Here is a 21,519-nt window from a genome sequence, read left to right on the forward strand (position 1 = left end):
GGATGGATTGCAGAGTTTGTGTTCCTTAAAAATACTGAAAAATATGTTTTAATAAATGTTTCGAAAGGCAGTTCGAGTTTAGGCACACAAAATTCACGAGAACTGTTACGTCACCCGGCCGCCTGTGTATTTATTATGTGTATGTGTTTGTGTCTATGTAGGCTATGGATTTGATCATCATGTTTAGTGGAAAGTCAGACTTCTCTTTCTGTCCGGAGATCGTGTGTGTTGTGTTAACAGGTGTGCAGGTGGTCGCTGGACGATCATGACGTTGCTCCGGCTGGATTGGCTGAGCAAGGGGCTCGGCCTTCTGTGTCAACGGTCGCCTACTGGATAACAAGCGTGACGTCACCGCTGCCGGATTGGTGGAGCAAGGGGCTCGGCCTTCATAATGCCGGCCACACGGAAGCCGAGAGACCACTCTCGTACATGGCAGCAGCACATTGTATCGTTCTCTGGTTTTGTGATTTATGAGTACTTTGTTGTGTGATCCACGTGTGCTTATTTAGCTTGCTTGCTAAATAATTAATTCTTTTGTTAAGACCAGCGCCTTAGGGCCAACTCAGTCGTTTGTGTATATTGTAAATAGTCATTGTCACATATTATTGTTTTCTCCTGTTTTTCGTTAGCCTAGGGAGTTAGGCCTAGTATTGTAGTTTTGTATCTTTGTTTTTGTTAGGGATTAGTTATTTCGCCGGTCGGTAGACAGGTTGCTTTTTGTTTGTTGTTTTGGCCTGGGCTCACCCTGACGTCTTTTGCTCCATTTTGTGTGCGATATTGTACAGTGTGTTTTTGGAGTGTGTAGCAATAAATTGCTCACCTGTACATTTACTCCCGTGTTCCTGTGTGTCCTTATGTTACGCACCCACACCCCTAGACCGGGGCGTAACAAGAACCTACCACTGACAGTCAACACAGGAGAGGTCAGTTTTATCATTATTTATATTATTGTACTGTCTGTATGACAGCTATAGGGCTAAAATAAATGTTAGCTTCATCAACAAAGTAATCTACTGCAGGGTCATGTCCACACTCCAGCTGTAGTGACTGGTCCTGTAGCCACTACTGGATGCTGATTAATTTTGTTTTGACGTGTACTCGGGCAAGGCAATAAACCAACGAAAACTTCCTTTGCGTTTGAAATAATAATGTTCATTTAATTTCTTGCGGAAGCCACATACTTAATACTTGTCCACATAAATTATAAACAGAAAAACGCACAAGCACAGGCACAGTCGAAAACTGTTTGCTTCTCCCCTCTAATCAGCCACACCTGTGTAACACTGAGTAACCTCAAGTAACCTACCTGACCCCCCGCCAACATCCGGGTAGAGTCAGTAAACAAAGGAAATACTGCCCCCTGTATTTTGGAGGTACAGAATAAATAAATAAACACAACATGGCTCCTGCACCAGCTCCTATCATAAACTCAGGACAGAATCATCCGCAATTTAATGATGAATGTTTCACACAAAACTGTTTTATTGAATTTCTTTCTCAATGGTCATGTCTAATTATAACAAAATTCAAAATGCTCAAAAATATTTTCAGCCTACAAGTTTCTTCTCTTATGGTGTTTCTTTGGTGTTGGCCTAGCTGTAGATAAGGGACGCACAATATAAGGTGTCTGGTAGTGATGAACCTACAGAGAATTATGACCTGAATCTGCAGCTCTCTTTATCTTTACAGAGCTTTTGCTTTACTGTCTTCGCTCTAATGATGTGTTTTGCTCTAAAAACTCACAGTTCACTACCTGCTCAGCAGCAAACAGCAGAATGACAGTTAGGGACAAGCTGTTGCACATAGTGGAGCATTAAGCAGCGAAAGGGACAGATATTTCCCTCAGCAGCTGGTAGAGACCAAAAGCAGCTTCACTGAGTTAATATTTGACTCACATTTATCAGGTTTATCACAGGGCTGACACATAGAGACAGACAACCATTCACACTCACATTCACACCTACAGGCAATTTACAGTCACTAATTAACCTGCATGTCTTTGGACTGTGGGAGGAAGCTGGAGTACCTGGAGAAAACATGCAAACTCGCACAGAAGGCCCCCCACCCATCCCGGGTTATTGCCGGTTTAAGCACATTGGTTAAAGCTGTTTCTAGATTGGCTGATATAAAATAAGACTGAAGTTAGTCAAATAGTGAGCAATAAATTACATGCAATATCATAAGAATAAAGTCATATCAAGACAACTTATTTATTGAAAAGCAACAAATGCCAGACAAATAGACAATATGTAAACATGTTTTTAGAAAGTCCACAGCCATGATTTTGTCTTTGCATATGTCATAATACATTGGTGCTCTGTCCAGATGGAGAGCAGCTGGAGGCAAAGTCAACACTTGGATGCTTTCATCGGCTCACAGAGTAACATGAGCAACATTAAGAGGTCTGACGGACAAGGTAATTTGTAATGATGACTGTGTCCACGTCGTGATTGTAAACAAGCTATTATATTTGTGTAGAATCAAAATAAGAGATATAAAAGGGTCAGCTCCACAGTCTGACGGCAGGAATGTAACACTGCATAACTGTTTGTGTTCTGTGTGCAGACCATAGTGGCGTAGATGAGTGCAGAGTTAAAACCTGAGTGGACATTTACATTTAAAAAATATACATACAATTATTTTAAAATATCAAAAATATATGTCTTTTTCCAACATAATATACAGTATTTGAGCAACCATATTGGATTCATTTTATCAAAGAATGAAAAAAAAACCATGCTAAAGAAAAAAAGAAAGGATTAGATGGATATGGCACCAGGATGAATATTTTTACAAATGCAGGCTATAAAATGGTTTTGTTCTGTTTTGCTCAGTTAGCCAGTGTGTTTGGTCACAAGAGCAAATTTACCCTGATCACAGTATTTATGACGCCTTCCTCTTGAGATCAGCAACAAGATACGTCTCCTTCTCCTCAAGGATTTTGTAGAAGACATCTTTGCCGTCATGTCCTGCAGCTTTCAGGGCACCGCTATAGAGTTTCCTCATCTTCTCCTGAGTGGTTTGGATGGCACTGATTGTATCATAATCTTCTTGTTGGATTACCTTTTCACTCAGGAGATTATCCAAGATTGGTTTTATATTGCTCATTCTCTCAATCAGAGCACACTGGTGTTTATCCACAAAGTGCTCCCCTGAGGGCAGAAAAATCTGTTTAGGTAGTATCTGGTGACATCAGTTCCTTTACGATTTAAAAAAAGAGAGGGTTAATTGCAAAGTGACACTCAAACCTTTTGAATACTGCAAACACCTGTAGAGTTTAAATGAATTGTTGCTGTTGAACAGCCTAACATTCACAATTTTATTGGTTTGATTTCAAGTTATAGTTTTGGTCGCGCAAATTCAAACTCCTTTTGAGGAGTATAAATATTTTATTGCTCAGGTAACATAAACAAGTTCATGCTCGGCAGGATGTTGTTTTGTCACAGTCAGGTAAGAAATCAAGAGGCAGAAAAGGCTTAAACTTGATTAATATTGCTGCTGTGTAATGAATTCAGGGATTATGGCTCCTTTTATAATTTGCCACAACAATGTTCAGATATTGGAAATGCAGTGGGGATCATTCAGCTTGTTTATATGCACTTAAGTAACCAGGTTACTGTAAATCAGATGGCACTATTCGAGCCAGTTGAAAATTTTACATTTGCGCAAGAATTTGCGTGACACACAAGCCTATCCTGACAGATTCTCCTGACATTACCAAGCATCAGAAATGAAGGTTAAACTCATTGTTGCTGTCTGCGACTCACAGTCAGTACTGTACAGAGACAGAACATAAAAAGGAAAGGGCTCAGAGATTTGTGAGCAACGCCGTAGGATGACACGGTTAAATTCTGAGAATATGCATTTGTGAGTACTGTTAGCGATTTTGTTGAGTTGCTTATTAGCAAATTGCTTTGAGTCATTTAAGTTGGTCATTGGAAAAACAGTGGGAGGAGTGAAGCAGTAATGTGCTGCTGTGGACAATATGAAAAATACAACTGAAAAAGTTGCTACACTCTGTAAAATGTAATGAAAACAGGATGCAATCATTTGTGAATCTTTTGTGACCTAAATTTAATTGAATACAGAACAGAGACAAGATGATAAATGTTCAAACTGATAAACTGTATTTTAAATAAACACTTCTTCTGACTTTGATGCAACGCAATGTGAAAATGTGCAATAGTTTTCACTGTGAACACATCACAGCGCAACAGACAGACAGACAAAACAGTAAAATCTAAAGAGCAACTCTTCTAAATACAAATCATTTGAAATATTTTACCTGGTAAAGGACCAGTGCTGCTTTGGTAGTCATCTGTAAAAATAATGCAGAGATAAGGAAATATGAATATGGAGCTGATTTACTGCCTTTTATCCAACAATAGATGTCTGCTTCAATAATGATATTCAATAAAATTCAAGTGGTACTCAGACAGTGTATTTAAATTCTTGTGGTATTATTTAAAACTGACCTTTTCTAATTGCACAGGTCCACACTGGTTGATGATCATTTTCTTGTTCAATCTGGAGCATGAAGACTTTGTCTGGATTTTCAATGAACACTTCAAAGAAATTTGGGTTTCTGCTTTTATATCTGAGCTTTAGTGTCTGTAACAAATAAAGGGGGAGTGGGGCTTCGACTTTAAGCGCCAGAAAATTCCAACTGTGACACTTCATAGGTTTTAGACTGAGGTGGTATTGTGATTTAAATCAAAGACATGTACAGTCAGGAACAAAAAAGAAAATATCTGATGTATCTTGCCAATTACTTGTAGAATGCTGTTATAAGTAAATGTATGAATGAAAATCTCTCATTTCATTTTTGAAAAATGTTTTTAGAGAAACAACAGGTTTGTACCACAATTTGTAAATCAAATCATATTTTGTGGTATGAATATTGCTATTACAGGAACAAATCAAGCATGTCTTAAAACAATACTTACACATGCCCATATGTATATTGTAAGTGTTATTAGTCTTTGCAATAGTTTTTTCTGTCCATACTGGCCACAAAGAAATCTTTCACGAAGGTCATTTCAATGCAAGCGATTGAGGAGAAATTCCACACTCCTCGTTCTGTGTAAAAATGCATTGTGAAGTTCAGCTGAAGCTAATATGAGACCTCAGCAGTCTGAGGTACACAAATCAAGTGGGTAGCTCTTCAAAGTTAGTCTTTCTTGTGACAGTTCTCTTATGAAGGTAAGGACTCAAAGGCAGGTGAGGTGAAAAGGCAGTGAGAAAACGTATCTAAAGAGATTAGGTAAAAGACACAAACTGGATACAGGCTGAGGCAAAAACAGGCAGGCAGTGTAAAGAGCTGGAAGGCTAAGGTGAGAACACTATAGACGATGTATCAAAAGGGAATGTGAGCTTGTATGTACTGTACATGCACTGAGAGGCTGACTGGAAGTTGAGGGGTGGGTGTGAGGACAGGAGAGAAACGAACTGGTTTCTCAAAGATCGACTGTGACAATGGTTTAGATCTATCTATAGTAAGATTTCAGATAGACGTTTAAAATAAAGAACTTTTTTGCCATGAATACTGGTTAAATTAAGACTTATTTCAAACTTAAAAACATGGCTAACCGAGCAAATGTGTCAAACCACTCAGCTCCGGTCGGGATGAGCGTCAGCATGGTTCTCTGCCTGAAACAGTGGATTTTTCTGTCTGGTTTTGGACTGAGTTGCTGCCCCAAGTGAAGGGGATAAAATGTCTCAGGGTCTTGTTCATAAGTGGGTAAAACAGCATGAAATCGACAAGCGGATCGGTGCATTATCAGCAGTGATGCCGGAACTTTTGAATCTAAAATCTGTAAAACCGGCCTCAGGTGACAGGGGAAAGGCTGGACAGGGTGAGGGCTACTGCCGGTCAGCTGAGGAATGGCAGGGTCTGGCATGAGAAAAATTAGTGCGGGAAAAACATCATGCATGAGATGAAAAATGTTTAAAAATCAGTTATATTTCCGCAGACAGTGTTTCCTTGCTGAGCTCAGTGGAGGGATAGCAACAGATAGACGGATTCTAGTACTAAACAGACTGTCACCTTGGCTGAACTTTTGCAAATTTTTTGCACTGAAAAAAAACCATGGATTATTTCCCCCATCACTTACATTTAAATTAGCTAAGGAAGGATCTCTCTGTATCCAGTATGGATGGACAGGAGGAACAATTACATCTGAGTGTGTTAGTATTGTTTCAAGCTATACTTGAAAATATGTAAACCTATCCTTTAAGAACCTCAGCTACGATGAGGCTTTGGCAGTGCATCTATGTCAATAACACATGGGAAAATAAAGCCACATGTTGAACATTGAGAAAAACACTTTTGTTATTGTTACAGTGTAAGAAACATTGATTAAAAAGACATTTTGGAAATGAATTGTGAAATGGAGGTGAGTGGAACAGTAGATATCCTTGAGGTTGGACAGATCTTGAGCTCTCTTTCGCCCCTTTTACACTGTTGTGCTGTCTCGCGATTCTGTTTAAAAGGTCTCATCACAGAATGGGGGGACAGAGTTGTCTCGCCTCTAAGGTGGCATCAGAGATAGCAACAGAGCCAAAATGAGGTCTGTATAAATGGGACAGACAGCAGGACGGGATCATGGGCAGGATGAGTGTGACGTTTTGACAAGGTGTTAAGTGCGTGGGAGGTTTAAAAAGTAGCTGCTAGAAGTTAGCAACTAACTCAAAAAAAGTGGACCAAAATGTATGTAAACTGGGAAAACAATTAGGTCTAGGAGCTCCTTACCCTCCAAGCAGTAGACACATAACAGGTACGGCAAATGATGTCAACACATTTCTCATGTGTCACACTAGAGGTCGATGCTGATGCGTTACATACCTCCAGGGTTGGGTAGTTACGTGTTACAAGTAACACACACGAGTATAGAAGTTTTTCTTTTAATTCACTACATTTGCCATTTTTACCTTCATCAAAACAAGTCTGTTCTTAATTCAATCTAGTGTAGGAGGAGAGCACACAAGGAACACCTTAAATGCAAACTAGGAAGCCCACCTGGCTGACTCCCTGCCTGAACTAAAGCATTGTGGGTTTTTCAAATATGTATTTTCAATTTCTTTTTTTAAAGTACTGAAGTGGAGATTTTCAGTACCCTACCGATCACTTCATGCCATGCTTGTCATGCCTCTTTTGCTTGCACAATGCCTGCATGCTATCTGAAATCTATACACTAGAGTGGCATGATGCCGTTGACATTAGGTTCTGTGAAAAAATGCTAAGGCGGCATAAAGAAGGAACTTTGTAGCGGCCAAAAAGCACAATCTTTGTATATAAAAAGCTTTTAAGACTTCATTGCTTTCTGGAAAACACAACTTGTGAATAGTGTCACACAGTTTGTTTATGAGTAATAAGAGAGTGTTTTTTACAAACCTTTTTTAAAATGTTTTAGGACATGTTGATGTGTTTAACTAAAGATATAAATTTCTCATGAGACCAGAATCAAAACTTGTAATAAAGTTGGAACATGTTGTAATGAATTCTTTAAAACCAACAAAAAACAAAACAAAACAAAAAAACACAAAAATAGAGTGGTTATTTTCAAACAGTTTAAAACATACTTTAGGAGTAATGTCTGCATCGTCCAAATCTGCTGTTAGGATGAAACGATCTTGCATTTTCAGGGACCTCTCTGGATGTGGCTTTGAGATCATTTCGTTTTGTTTTTCCCTCTTGTCCACACTCTGTAAAAACACAAAAAAACTCTCAACACAACGTTGCTACAAGGTTGATGCAGAAAACATTGTGATCAGTATTGTTTGTTAATCAAGTTATTGACTGTGCCATTCTGTGTCTTCTTATAATTCGTATTGATGACAGTAAGTTATGAAATAACCTCTTGTAGACCCGGATCACATGGGATCAGATAAACATGGAGAGTGAGGAATGCTTTGTTGGTCTTGTATATCAGCACATTACAGTGTATTTTCACAGGTACACCGACTTTCATCAGGACCGCTCTTGGAGAGAAAACTGGTTCAGACAGCTTGACATGGGACGATGTGACCTCAGACACTTTTTCCACGACATCTCCACAGTCATCTATGTGTAGGACTGCAAACTTGTCTAATATTGTAGGATTGTCATCTGCACAAAACAAAAGCACAGTAAGTGAAAAGGATTGCATCAGTTTTTGTAAACATGCTGTCAGAAATAAATAAAAAAGTTAGCATTTTATAATTTTCTTCATGTCCACTTACCTATGCAGATCCAGTGTGGCAGGTACACTACATCTAACTTCCCAGCAGTGACTGTGATGTCCATCAGGGGACCTGCAGGCATGTACTTCATGCTTTCTATCCTTTCCATAGGTCCTTCCCAAGAGTAAAACTGGTACTTAAAGCTGACCTTTTCCTTACAGACCCAGCGCAAGCCAGAGACACTGCATTCAAAGTTTCCTGCTCCAGACTGTAGGCTAAAATGTGAATGGAAAAAAAAAAGAGTTTGTGTCGATGCACATGAAGGAACAAAACAGAGTAAATGTAAACTTAGAGAGTATCTGCCTTGATTCTATTATTGTAATATTGCTTTAAAAATCTTTTTAATTTCCTTCTGTGAAAAATCTCAAGAGCCAAGTGGTAGTGTTTCCTGTAGTTCCAGTTTGCTGTGACGCAGTATTTAGGAAGTAATCTTTACCTGTAAGTTGGAGCCTCATCCGCATCTGTACAGTTCACTTCAGGGTCAAGTTTAGTCCAGTCACTGGAGTCCTGCTGCAGAGGACAATCATTTTCACAGATAAGTGCAGATGTGTCTTTTTGAAACAAAACATTAGGAACAAATGAATGAATGTAAGGGATTACCGTAACACTTCCACAACTCTCATGCTCCGAGCTTCCTGAAGGCCCTTGTGAAGAATAGCCAGAGTCCCCCCATGTCTCTCTCAGGCCAGCATGGAGGTGTTGATACATGCTTGTATCTCCTGTAGGTTAGATTATTTTAATGCCCTGCTCTCTGGTCTTCCCAAAAAGAGTATCTCAAATCTACAATTATTACAGAATTTAGCTGCACGAGTGCTGACAAGGACCAGAGGGCGGGAGCACATTACACCAGTTTTAATATCGCTGCATTGGCTCCCCGTGCGCTTCAGGATCGATTTTAAGGTTCTTTTATTAGTTTTTAGATGTCTTAACGGTCTTGGGCCTTCTTATTTATATGACCTGCTTTTACCATATCAACCCTCGCAGACCCTGAGGTCCTCCAGGCCTTTTAACCATACCACAAGTTAGGACTAAAACACACGGGGAGGCGGCATTTAGTTATTATGGCCCCCGATTGTGGAACAGCATGCCAGAGAACCTCAGGGCTGCAGAGACTGTTGATGTTTTTAAAAAGAGGCTCAAGACTCATCTTTTCAATCAGGCTTTTAACTGATCTCTTTATTTATCTATTTTAAATTCCTTTTATCAGGCTTTTAACTGGTTTATCTATTTATTTATTTGTAAATGCTCTTCCTCTTTTTATGTTCTTATCTCATTTAATCTTTATCTTTTGTTATTTTAGTTATAGGTTTTAGGTTTTTTTTTAGATGGATGTTTCTCTGAAGAAAAAGAAAACATAAAATGACCCATGAGTGATTAAAAATCAGACAATAAACAACTTTAGTCAGATTTAGTTGCTTTTGAATGAAAAACAATACTAATTACAAATTTTATTAATCACAAAATAAAACTAAATTGGGCTCAAATCTGATCTAAAATCAATCAGGGAGACTGGTTGGACACTGTATCATTAACACCCATTAAATCTAAATGACTCCAATACAAAAGTCCTGCAACAAACACTGCCTTCATAAAGATTATAATGTTTAAAATGTGTCAAAATATATAATTTACAATGCTGTTCAATGGCAATATTCAGTGTGTCAGAGAGGTGTTGATTCAGGTGGTCACTTTTGAGGTCAAAGTATTTACGCTTGATGTTCTCTATCATTCTGTGAACTGTACCCTCAAAGTAGCTGGATTCAACTCAATGATTTCTTCAGTGAAAGTAATGAATGTGGTGTTTTTAAATTGCTACCTGCTCCCTAATATTTCATATTTTTGATTTTTGATTGAATAAAGTCTGAACCCAGTTTTACTATGAATTCTTCAATAGTGAACAAGAAAATAAAGCTTTACTTATACAGCATTTTAAAACACAGCTACAAAGTGCTTCATACACATACACACACACGAAAAATAAAAAGTAAAAAATCAAGTAAACATTATGAGACATGATTGCGTAACAGTGGTTTGTGTATTCGTCGTCTTACCTTTGAGTCCGTAGTTGAAGGGGAAAAAAAAGTCCCTCTCCCTCCTGTTCCTCTCCACCTCCATTAAAACCTCTCTTGTCACCTCCACAGACTGTTGGCCATCAATCTCCACCATCAGCTTCAACATGCCAACTCTGTTTGCCATCCACATTCTCTCTGTGGAGATCTCAGGGAGGCCTTTCTTCATTCTAGTGCGCAGTAGGACACGCTTGAAGTCCCAGAGCTCCCCCTTACTTAAATCTTCCAGTGTTTCCAAAAGCTTCTCCATTAGTAGTGTCATGGTGACTTCCTGATGGACACAAAGTAGTCAGAGGGCATTTTTGTCATATTTCCACTGTAGTAATAATTCACTAATTTATTTGTAACAACTAATATTAACCACATTAGGCAAAATGACAAATTGACTATAAAAACAAAGAACTTCCACATGAGTTCATTTCTGTAGCTTCATCACAATACAGTGGCCCTCATTTACGAAATGAACGTATGACAGAGAACTGGGCATTCAGTCATTTCTACGCAAAACTTGGTTATTGATCAACATGGTCAGCTTGTGTCAGGTTGTGTCAGCGTGGACTAATGGTACAGCAGAGTAAATCTGGCTGAGTTGGATAATTGTAATTAGACCATATTCTGACGGGCATATTAAGTATTTGCAGCCACATATTAATCACTTCAAAATGTATAGCTGCCACATGGACACAGTCTCTCTATCACAGCTCACAGTCGCCTGGCTCTGTGTAAGTGACCAAAGGCTGAACACCACTGGTGCGTGGCTCTAATTTATCTGAAGCTCTTTTTTGTCAACACTGACAAGCCAAAGCATCTTGTCCCTGACAGCACAGAGGGTCTTTACAATCAGCTCAGTTTCAAGGTGGGCACCCACCCAAATGATGATTGTTTTCCACAGTCACATTTATACAATTATCAACGCCCCATCATTTGTACGCTGCGATATTCAAGATACAAAAGTTTTTAAAACGTGAACCCTGTTAGATGATTTCTGCGTTTGGTTTTGTGCTGGTTTGTACATTAGATTGATAAATGAGGGCCAGTGTGCTCCATTTAATGCTATAAACTAGTTATCAGTAATTGTGCTTTAACGACTGTCTCTAACTCTCTCTGTCACTGTGCTACCAAAAGCAGGAATGATCCACCTGATCACATGTTCCCATTGCTTTTACAGCCACTGTGATTTTTCTGGTTTAAAACCTTTTTTCACCTCTTTACTGTCAACATGAGGATCATTTTCAAACTGTAAAAATTAAATGAAAGCTGTGTTCTGTAAAATGTGTCTGATGTGACATTACTCACTTTCTGGAGCAGTTCATATAGATGTTTCTCTGAGGAGAAAGAAAACAGAAAAATGACTCTTTACAGATTAAAAATCAGTCTATAAACAACTTTAGTCAGATTTAGTTGTTTTTGAATAAAATACCATATGGAGGATTCATCATAAAATAACACTAAAATGAGCTTGGATCTGACATCATAAAATCAGAATGAGAGAGGTTGGACACCTCATCATTAACACCCATTAAATCTGAAGGACTGCGATACAAAAGTCCTGCAACAAACGCTACCTTTATAAAGATTATAATGTTTGAAATGTGTCAAAATATATAATTTACAAAGCTGTCAAATTAAGATATTCAGTGTGTCAGAGGTGTTGATTCAAGTGGTCACTTTTGAGGTCATAGTATTTGGCCTTGATGTTCTGTATTATACTGTAAACTGTAACTTATATTTAGCTTCTCTTTAAAAAGATTCATTTATGATAAAGAAAATTGAACACAAAGAATTCACTGCTGCAAAATTGACACTGAAATCTACTCAGTAGTGACATCAAGAAAATCAAAGAGGCTGGACTGAACTGTATGATTTCTGCAGTCCAAGTAATAAATGTGGTGTTGTTACGTCGCTGCCTGCTCTCTAATTTTTCAGATTTCTGATTGATTGAATGAAGTTTGAATGCAGCTTCACTATGAAATCTAAAATCTATTTATTAAACATTTATGAGAAACATATTATTGTGTAATGTGGCAGTTTTGTCTTCTTTCTCTGACCTTTGATTCTTGAGCTGATGACTGACAACTTGTTGACCAGATCAGTCCTGTTCATGTCCATGAAAACCTCCTTGGTCACCTCCACAGACTGCTGGCCACAAGTCTGGACCATCAGATCCACCAGTGGGTCTGCACTGCCTGCCCGCTGTAGTCGGCTCAATGAGATGTGTGGAAGGCCCTTCTGGAACTGTGTGAACCGCAGCAACCACTTGAAATTCTCAAGTTCCTTATAACTCAAATCCTTCAGTGTTTCCAAAAGAATCTGTTTCACAGCTGCCTGAAAAATTTAAAGGATACATTAAGCAAATGTGTCATTTCTGAACTGGCATAATTAAACATCTATTTCTTTGCATTTCATCAGTGTCAGTATTTTAGACTTGAATCCTATAAGATTTATATTTTTTTCTGTATGATCACTCAAGACAATGATACAGTTGGTACTAAATATTTTATTGATTATGTTTCCCTCTTTTTCTTTACAAACACAAAGTGTTTTATGTCTATTCATTTCTTTAACAGCATCAAAGCAAAAGATGATAATAAGGTAATGGACATAGCTACTATGACATCACCCACTGGTTTGTAGACTGCTGTTTTGAAGCCTTGAGTTCAGCATCTCAGGCGTTGCCATATTGTTTTTATAGAGTCAGAAGTGACCATATTTGGATGAGAGGGTGGGGCTGTGGAAAAGTGAAGGATGGATCTAACTTACAGACTACAGCAACACATTGCAGACAACATGTCACTCAATCCACTCCATCATTAAATATGTGTAACTTTAAGCCTAAAGAAAACGTAAACAAGTGAGTTTAAAAAAAATTCGTCCCCCGCACAGTTGTCATGAATGTTGAAATTAGCTACAGACACCAAAACTGTTTTTTTCGGTGTCAGGCTGTAAACATGTTTATTTCTATTGGCTTCATTTCTCAGCCCCGGAGGTTGCTGGTTGATATTTTTGCATCTAACTGGATGAATTAAAGGTTTATTTCAACCAAACCAGAGTTTGTGATTTTTGGAACAATGGAGAGACAAACCAAGATGGTTTTTGTGAGAGTTATTTTGTTTCTGTTGTCAGACACTTATAATAACAATCAGAGCCTGTCAGTGGCAAAAACAAGCACTTATAGTGGTTGTAAATCTACGGTGTTCATTAAATTACAGCCGTTTTTGCCGCTGTTGGCTGCAGCAGTCTCGCTCAATACTGGGAAAATAGGGTCCAGGTCAGAAAACATAGAGGTTACCCTTCAGCAGGATGGTTTTCAACCTGCATCTACTGAATGAAAGCTGTGATGTGTAAAGTCAGACTCACTCTCTCCAACACTGCAGGTTGATGTTCATCCACTGAGTGTTTCTCTGCAGAGAAAAGACATTTAAAATGACTCAGAGGATTAAACTCTAACCTAACATAGAAAGTATAATCAACTTTAAAAAGGCTCAGTTATCTCAAAAGTAGATATAACAGATTCACAATATCATAAACACTTTCACAGTCTAAAGCAATCCAACACAAAAGTCCTGCCACAATTACTAAACTCATTAAACTTAAAACATTCTGTGTGACTGTTATTGATTTAATTATGATTCAACTGATGATTTATTGATCCCTGCTCCGTTTTACCTTTTTTTAAAATGTATTTATTAGACATTTATGAGACACATGAGATTATGTGACAGTTTTTGTCTTACCTTTGAGTTCTGAGCTGGGCTTTGACAACCTCTGCATCAGATCAGTCCTGTTCATTTTCTTTACAACCTCCCTGGTTAACTGCACAGACTGTTGGCTGTAGGTCCGCAACATCTCATCCACTATTTCTTCTCTGTTTGTGGTGTAACTCAACTCTGGTGAGAAGTCTGGAAGGTTCTTCTGGGAGACAATCCACTCCAGGGACCACTTAAATTTCTTGAGCTCCTCGTCACTCAAATCATTCAGAGTTTCCAAAAGCAGGTGTTTAACAGCTGCCATTGTTGCTACCTGAAATAATCAATACATTTATAGGACATATATTTAATCCACTGGGACAATTACAAATGTGTTTCTTTGCACCACATCAATATTAATGGAGATGTGAGTGTTACTGGCAGATCACACAAGATCCATTTGGTGACTGCTGTTGTATTATCAGAATCAGAATCAGCTTTAGTCGCCAAGTACGTGTGTACATACAAGGAATTTGACTCGGGCAGACTTGCTCTCAATGTACCAGAATTGACATGAGTACTCAAAATTTAGGCAAGAAGTGGAATATACTGAAATATACGATATACAAAAATACATCAAATATAAAAATATATACAATATACAAGGATTAAGTACATTTGGTTCAGCTGTTTTTTATAGATTGATATATTTGTGCACATTTGTGTTTTAGTATATTTTGCATTTGTTTGTTTTTTTTGAGGAACCAAACTACAAATCAAAAGATGATTCCCTTTTCCTTCTTCCTTTTAATTCTTATGAACTGGTTAATTGTTTTTCTTTTAAGTTACAGGCTGCAGCTCTTTTCAAAAACACTGCAATGAGTCACAGTGGCTCAAAAGATTATTTTCATTATTTTATGTTTTATATTTTGTTTAATGCCTCTGGAAAAAAAGTACAATAAATAGATGTTTCTGGTGGATCAAGTTCTCTTCACTGTTGATGAAAAAGTCATGAAAAATGTTCATGCTGACATTTCCTCATCTCATCCTCAGTGGTAAAAATATCATATCATTATTGTTGGATTAAATTACTGCTAAAGAGCTCGACCTGAACGCAGCTTCAGTTCTGTGAAAAATAAATAAGTGAATCATGACTTCTGATTGTATCATTATTCAAAATGTTCAAGATGATGCTAATTTTTAACCCTGCATCTGTTTAATGAAAGCTGTTTTGTATGAAGTCAGACAGATGTGACATTACTCACTTTCTGGATCAGTGCAGGTCGGTGTTCATCTGAGTGTTGCTCTGAGGAGAAAAGTGGTAAAAGTCATCAGTGACTGATCAAACATCTGACAGTAAATTTGTGTTCAGGCCATTCTGCTTTATAAAAATTTCAAATAGGCAAAATTACACTTAAATCAGCTCAACAGTCTTTTTTGCTTCCTCTCCCAAAATATTTTTCATATTTCACATTAGTCATAAAACATATTTTCTATGAAGAGTGATTCTTATTTTCTCTACATCATAAATCTTAATATTTATGAATATTTATTAAGCTTAATATTTCTAATTTAAAGAGAAGAAAACATGGTTTATAAACTAAAGACACGTGTCACCAGTTTTTTCTTCATTTTCTTACTTTTGGGTCCTGAGCTGCTGTCTGACAACCTCTGCACCAGATCAATCCTCTTCATCTTCTTTAAAACCTGCTTGGTCATCTCTACAGACTGTTGGCCGTCAGTCAGCACCATTAAAAACACTGTGACCTGCCGGTCTTCTTTCTCCCACAGTATCATTGGCATGTCTGAGAGGTGTCTGCAGAGGTCAGTCTGACGAAGGAGGACCTCTTTGAACTCCCTGAGCTCCCCGTCACTCAAACCAGCCAGTGTTTCCAAAAGCAGCTCTATGACAGACGTCATCGTCTCCACCTGGTAAATTCAAAGGAAATGTTCATGAGGTAAAAGTGCAATTTGTCAGCTGGGATGATTACAGATTTGTCTGTTCACATCTCATCAATGTCTGTATTTTAGAAATGTGGATGAGGTAAGAGTACATCAGTCATATCACACAAAGTAATGATACAACTGATCACATAAAGTCGAACAAAAGTGTCATTACTCACCTTCTGGATCAATGCAGGCCAATGTTGATCCACACAGTGTTTCTCTGAGGACAAAGGAAATATGAATGAATGACTGAATTAACATAAGGCTTTATAATAAGACACTGTCAGACTGTTATAATTCTAATATCAAGGATTTACATTAGAACTGGTTAAATGAACAAAAAATCAACCTTAACAGTAACATCATAAAAATCAATGACGGTTTCACCTGACGTCTTCTTTGCTATTAAACTCTGTTAAAGATTCATACTCTGAAATGTTAATTAAAATAACTGCAGTGCTTAGAGGAAACATTATTGTTAGCTTGTGAGAAATATTTGTTTTTTTTATATTTAATTCGTTTTTTTAAGTCTTAAGTTATAGGACACATACCTCTCTCTATGGTTCTCACACCAAAAGCTTCAGCTGATGATCCTGCAGCTGCAACACATTTAATGACAACTGTAATCATAATAATAAAGACACTGTGTGAAGCCTTTATGTGTTCTTGTCCTGAGTGGAATACTCAGTCCTCCTGAGAACAAAAAGTCTTTAATATTTCAGTTTCAGGTGTGTGGACTGAAGGCAGGAGGAAGCCATGGTTACAGAGATCACAGAGGGAATCAATGAGAAAACACTGTGATAATCTGCCTAACACAGATTGCCTGTCTGTCTCCACAGTGGAGTGTCAAATCAAAGCTTTACACAGAGACAACTCAACGAATTAATGTGAAATCATGCAGACAACATTTGTCTGATTCCTATCAGGCTAAATACAATACAAGACTGATAATGAACTCAACATACACACATTTAATGATCAAAGATCATGTGGCCCAGTCACAGAGAATGTTTTCAAAGAAAAGATGTTGAGAAACTTTTGAAATCCAAAACATTCACCTCTGAGGTAATCTTTGTCTCACTTTACATTTAGTTTTTATGTTGTAAGCACAAGTAAATTTAGTTTGTTAAATGAGTCACTTCATTCATTTCACAGAGTGAGAAGCATATTCCCATATTATTAAAATAACAGACACCTAACTCTGTGAAGCTGATATTCAGTTTGTAGTTGAGACTGTGTTTGAGAAGTGTTGTTTCAGCTCTTTGGTTGTTCTGGGGTCATGACAGGCCTACATGTTGTTACTGCATTGCTTTGACTATAAACTGCTGATTTTGTAACAATACATATTCAATTGTTATTACATATAAAGTTACAGTTGTCTTCTTTATCTTACCTTCTTGTCCTGAGCTGGTCTCTGACAGCCTGTGCACCAGATCAGTCCTGTTCATGTCCATCAAAACCTCCTTGGTCACCTCCACAGACTGTTGACCGCATCTCTCCAACATCACATCAACCACTTTGTCTGTACTGTTGGTCAACTCCAGTTCTCTCCATGAGATGTGTGGAGGGCTCAGTTTTCTCCATGAGATGAGTTCAAGGCTCCTCTGGAAGAGCGTGAACTGCAGCAGCCACTTGAATTTCTTGAGCTCCTCGTTACTCAAATCACGGAGTGTTTCCAAAAGCAGCTCTTTGAACGCCCTCATTGTTGCCACCTGGAAAATTACAAGTATATGTTCATAGTGAAAATATGTTTATTAAATTTATCTTATTGCACCTTATTGATGTCATTATTATTTTAGTCATTTGAATATTCTAATGTTTTCTACAAGATCATCCAGGCCACTGTAGATTTGGTCATACAAACCCCCTGATGTGAACATGAGATTTTGCTGATGAATTCATTGTATTTAATTCAAATCATGACTTTGGTTTAATTTATCATCATTAATGTTGCTATGAATTTAAACCTGCATCTTATTTAATAAAAGCTGTACTCTGCGTGGTCACACAGATATGACATTGCTCACTTTGTGTATCAGTGCAGACAGGTGTTCATCCACTGAGTGTTTTTCTGAGGAGACAGAAAGGAAGTAAAAACATTGATCATCAGACAATACTGCTTTGTAGAAAAGAATAATTACAAAAAGGTCAACACAAAATTACACTTGAACTTTCAGATTATTTTTGAGACATTTTGCCCCCTTTCCTGAAATACGTTTCCATACTTCACATTAGACATAAAACATATCTTGTTCACCAGATGATGTGTCTCTTCTCCACAGTACAAACCTTATTATTTATAATGTGAAGAGAAGAAAACAGCTTATAAACTTAGGAGACACATGTTAGGGACCAGTTTTATAATTCTAAAATGTTTTTGTCTTTGTTTTCTTACTTTTGGGTCCTGAGCTGCTGTCTGACAAAATCTGCACCAGATCAGTCCTCTTCATCTTCTTTAAAACCTCCTTGGTCGTCTCCACAGACTGTTGGCCATCAATCTGCACCATTAAAAACACTGTGTCCTGCATGTCTTCTATCTCCAGCAGTATGAATGGCATGCCTGAGAGGTCAGTCTGACTCAGGACCGTCTTGAACTCCCTGAGCTCCCCGTCACTCAAACCAGCCAGTGTTTCCAAAAGCAGCTCTATGACAGACGTCATTGTTTTCACCTGGTAAATTTAAGGGAAATGTTCATGAGGTAAAAGTACAATTTGTCAGCTGGGATGATTACAGATTCTGTTCACATCTCATCAGTGTCACACAAAGTAATGATCAAACACCAGTTCTGTTTTTTATGTTTTGAATTGCTTGTGCATCTATACATTTCTTTAGCAACATCAAGCTGCATTCTTTTTATCCTCTTTTACAAGTATTTTATTTTCATAAACAGGTTCATTGTATTTAATTCCATTGCCTGTGTTAAACTCTTTCAAACACTCATCTATAAAAACTGCAATGAGTCTCTTGATTTTAAAACAGAGCTGCAGAGTTTAACCAGTTGCATCTTTTCTTCTCATATAGCAAAGTAAGTAACACACTATAATATATACACTTTTTTGACTTTTTTTAATTTCTGTCCCTGTCAAAGTTAGAAAAATAAATCAAGAAGAGTATTATGTGTATATGTATATATATATATATATATATATACATAAAGGTAAATCTAACACAAATGATCAACATTATTGGTAAATAATATTCATGCTGAAGACCTCATGTGTTCATTATGCAGCTTAATCAGTTCAATTCTGTGAGAAATAATAAAATTAAAATAAAAGCTGCACTGTGTAAAGTCAGAGTGATGTGACATTACTCACCCTCTGGATCAGTGAAGGCCGCTGTTTCTCTGAGGAGAAAAGAAGTAGAAAAAGACCTATTAACTTTAACATCAGGCTTAATGAACATTTATGATCCAAATGATTTAATCCTAAAGTGACACTTAAACCTTTTTAACAGTGACATAATAATATGTCAAGTCAATACATCAAGTCAAAGTTTATTATAGCCCAATGTAGGCATGCCTCAAAGGGCATGTTGTATCAGCCAATAAACAGGCAATGAGGGTCGATTAAGGCCAACGGTGTGGGACACAAAGCAAAAACTAGGGCAACAGACTTTTGACATTAACCAATGATCGACCATTGGCTTGGTGTGTCAGAGGCCCTTACTGTCAGATTCTGGGTTTCTAGATAATCTGATCAGTGACTGATTACAAGCAGATTACAAATCATTAATTGAGAAGACATCATACTACCTCTGCACCCACCTTCTGCCATGGTATCTACACCTGTTGCTCCGGCTGAAGGTTTCCCAGCTGAAACAAAAGAAGGGAAAATGAAAACTTCTTTAAGATGGACCCAACACAACCACTTTTTTCAAATGCCCTGATTGGTTGTCAGGTTAAAAAAAAGACTTAAAAAGGAAAAGACTGGTGATAATCTGTTATTTTCTAACTGTCAAGAGACCAAAACGAAAAGAGCAAAACCAACGATGTGCCTGTCTCTCTCAATACTTTTCAGCTTCCCCAGCTGGTCTGTGGCTCTCAGCCCGAGCCCATTTGTTCCTATGGAAATGTAAATCAAATACATAGTTCCATTTTTTTTTTAAAGGCGAAAGAATTCCTCAAACAGCTGTGCACTGTAATTTCTTTTACCATCCTTAGTGAAACAGGAGTAATGGATAATTGTCAGCTGCAAATTTGGTGCAGTAGTGAGTAAAATTAAATAAGACTGAGCTGCAAATGTGCAAAATCTGTCCTGTGTCTTTTATTTTTAGTTGTAATGTCTTATGCTTTATTTTTAAGTATATTACATTGTATTTGATTGACATTTCTTTCTTTTATGCTTCAATTATATGTTTTTCTACATTCGTTCAGTATGTTGCACATTCTTGTGCTGTTGTTATGTTGTGATGGACTCAGTGAGACTGTGCAGATAATACACCTACCGTCTGCCATTGTATTTTTATCAATTGCTGCTGCTGAGGATCAAGGAGCTGTAAAAAATAAATACATTTAAAAACTTTAGATAAGATAAAGACTTCACAACAATGTTCTGTATAGTATTGTTCTTAGACAATATGCATACCTCTGTTGTTTCATATACACCTTAATGATAAATAACACGGTGTCTCTCTTTAATGATCAGAGTAGGGCTGCAACTAATTATCATTTTCATTGTTGATTCATCTGTCCATTATTTTCTCTATTAATTCATTAGTTGCTTGGTCTATAAAATGTCACAAAATGGTGAAAATGTCCAAGATGAAGTCCTCAAATGTCTTGTTTCGTCCAGAACTCAAAGATATTCAGTTTCCATTTCACATTTAAGAAGCTTTTTCCTTTAGAAAAATACTCAAAACCAGTTAATCAATAATCACATTAGTTGGCAACTAATTTAATGGAAGACAACTAATCAATTAACTGATTAATTGTTGCAGCTCTAGATCAGAGCACCAAGAATGCAAGACAAAATAAATAGAACAGAAATAACAACAGATATAAGGCTCAGTTAAAGGTATAATACGCAGGAATTGTCAGTTACTCTTTGAAACAGTATCGCCACTGAAAGTGAAGGCCAACCCCAGAGTCACTCTTGATCACTATCTTTGTGTTTTAATGGTGCTGTGTCCACGAGCAAAACAAAGGAAGACTATCATAATAGTTGCATAGTTTTGTAATAAAAAGTACACTTCCCACACATGAACAATAGCAGGTATATTATGGGTCCCAGACATTATTTGATTTACTGAGCAGATTAATCTGTACAGGATTGTAGTGAGGTAACGTAAAAGGTAAAACATTGGCTTTCAAAATACAGTGAAGTGAAAGAATTTAATAGAATAAGTACTCAAGTAAAGTAGAAATACCTCAAGTACAGTGGCCTAACATGGGTGTGTCTGTGTGTGTAAACTCAGTGTCTCTCGTTGAACGTCGTCTTTGCTGTTTCTTATATTCTAGTGTCTGTTTTAATAAACTGTCTTGTCAAAGCACTTTAGCAACTTCAGCTAGCAACCTGTTGTTCACATACTGACGTTAGAAAAGTGTTAGTTACTGTACCGTTAGCTTGGTTAACCGTTTTTACACACTAATGGAGCTC

General features: G+C 37.4%; 1 protein-coding gene across 1 annotated transcript in view; it reads right to left on the reverse strand.

Moving 5' to 3' along the window:
* Positions 1-2,196: 2,196 nt before the first annotated feature.
* LOC117265280 (uncharacterized) overlaps positions 2,197-21,519 on the reverse strand; it is a 28,497-nt gene continuing 9,174 nt past the window's right edge. Inside the window, exons 4-26 of the mRNA XM_078171499.1 lie at positions 20,369-20,416; positions 19,677-19,736; positions 19,240-19,268; positions 18,318-18,591; positions 17,950-17,993; positions 17,316-17,634; positions 16,474-16,521; positions 16,099-16,142; positions 15,616-15,904; positions 15,241-15,281; positions 14,024-14,309; positions 13,647-13,690; positions 12,338-12,614; positions 11,586-11,614; positions 10,272-10,560; positions 8,821-8,939; positions 8,657-8,730; positions 8,221-8,435; positions 7,857-8,107; positions 7,582-7,704; positions 4,476-4,611; positions 4,286-4,318; positions 2,197-3,152 (exon numbers count right to left, since the gene is read on the reverse strand). Coding sequence (XP_078027625.1) covers positions 2,884-3,152; positions 4,286-4,318; positions 4,476-4,611; positions 7,582-7,704; positions 7,857-8,107; positions 8,221-8,435; positions 8,657-8,730; positions 8,821-8,939; positions 10,272-10,560; positions 11,586-11,614; positions 12,338-12,614; positions 13,647-13,690; positions 14,024-14,309; positions 15,241-15,281; positions 15,616-15,904; positions 16,099-16,142; positions 16,474-16,521; positions 17,316-17,634; positions 17,950-17,993; positions 18,318-18,591; positions 19,240-19,268; positions 19,677-19,736; positions 20,369-20,378 — 3,303 coding nt within the window. The 5' untranslated portion in view covers positions 20,379-20,416 and the 3' untranslated portion in view covers positions 2,197-2,883. The remainder of the gene's footprint in view (positions 3,153-4,285; positions 4,319-4,475; positions 4,612-7,581; positions 7,705-7,856; positions 8,108-8,220; positions 8,436-8,656; positions 8,731-8,820; positions 8,940-10,271; positions 10,561-11,585; positions 11,615-12,337; positions 12,615-13,646; positions 13,691-14,023; positions 14,310-15,240; positions 15,282-15,615; positions 15,905-16,098; positions 16,143-16,473; positions 16,522-17,315; positions 17,635-17,949; positions 17,994-18,317; positions 18,592-19,239; positions 19,269-19,676; positions 19,737-20,368; positions 20,417-21,519) is intronic.

The sequence above is a fragment of the Epinephelus lanceolatus genome, chromosome 10 (genome assembly GCF_041903045.1).
Source record: "Epinephelus lanceolatus isolate andai-2023 chromosome 10, ASM4190304v1, whole genome shotgun sequence".
Taxonomy (NCBI): Eukaryota; Metazoa; Chordata; class Actinopteri; order Perciformes; family Serranidae; genus Epinephelus; species Epinephelus lanceolatus.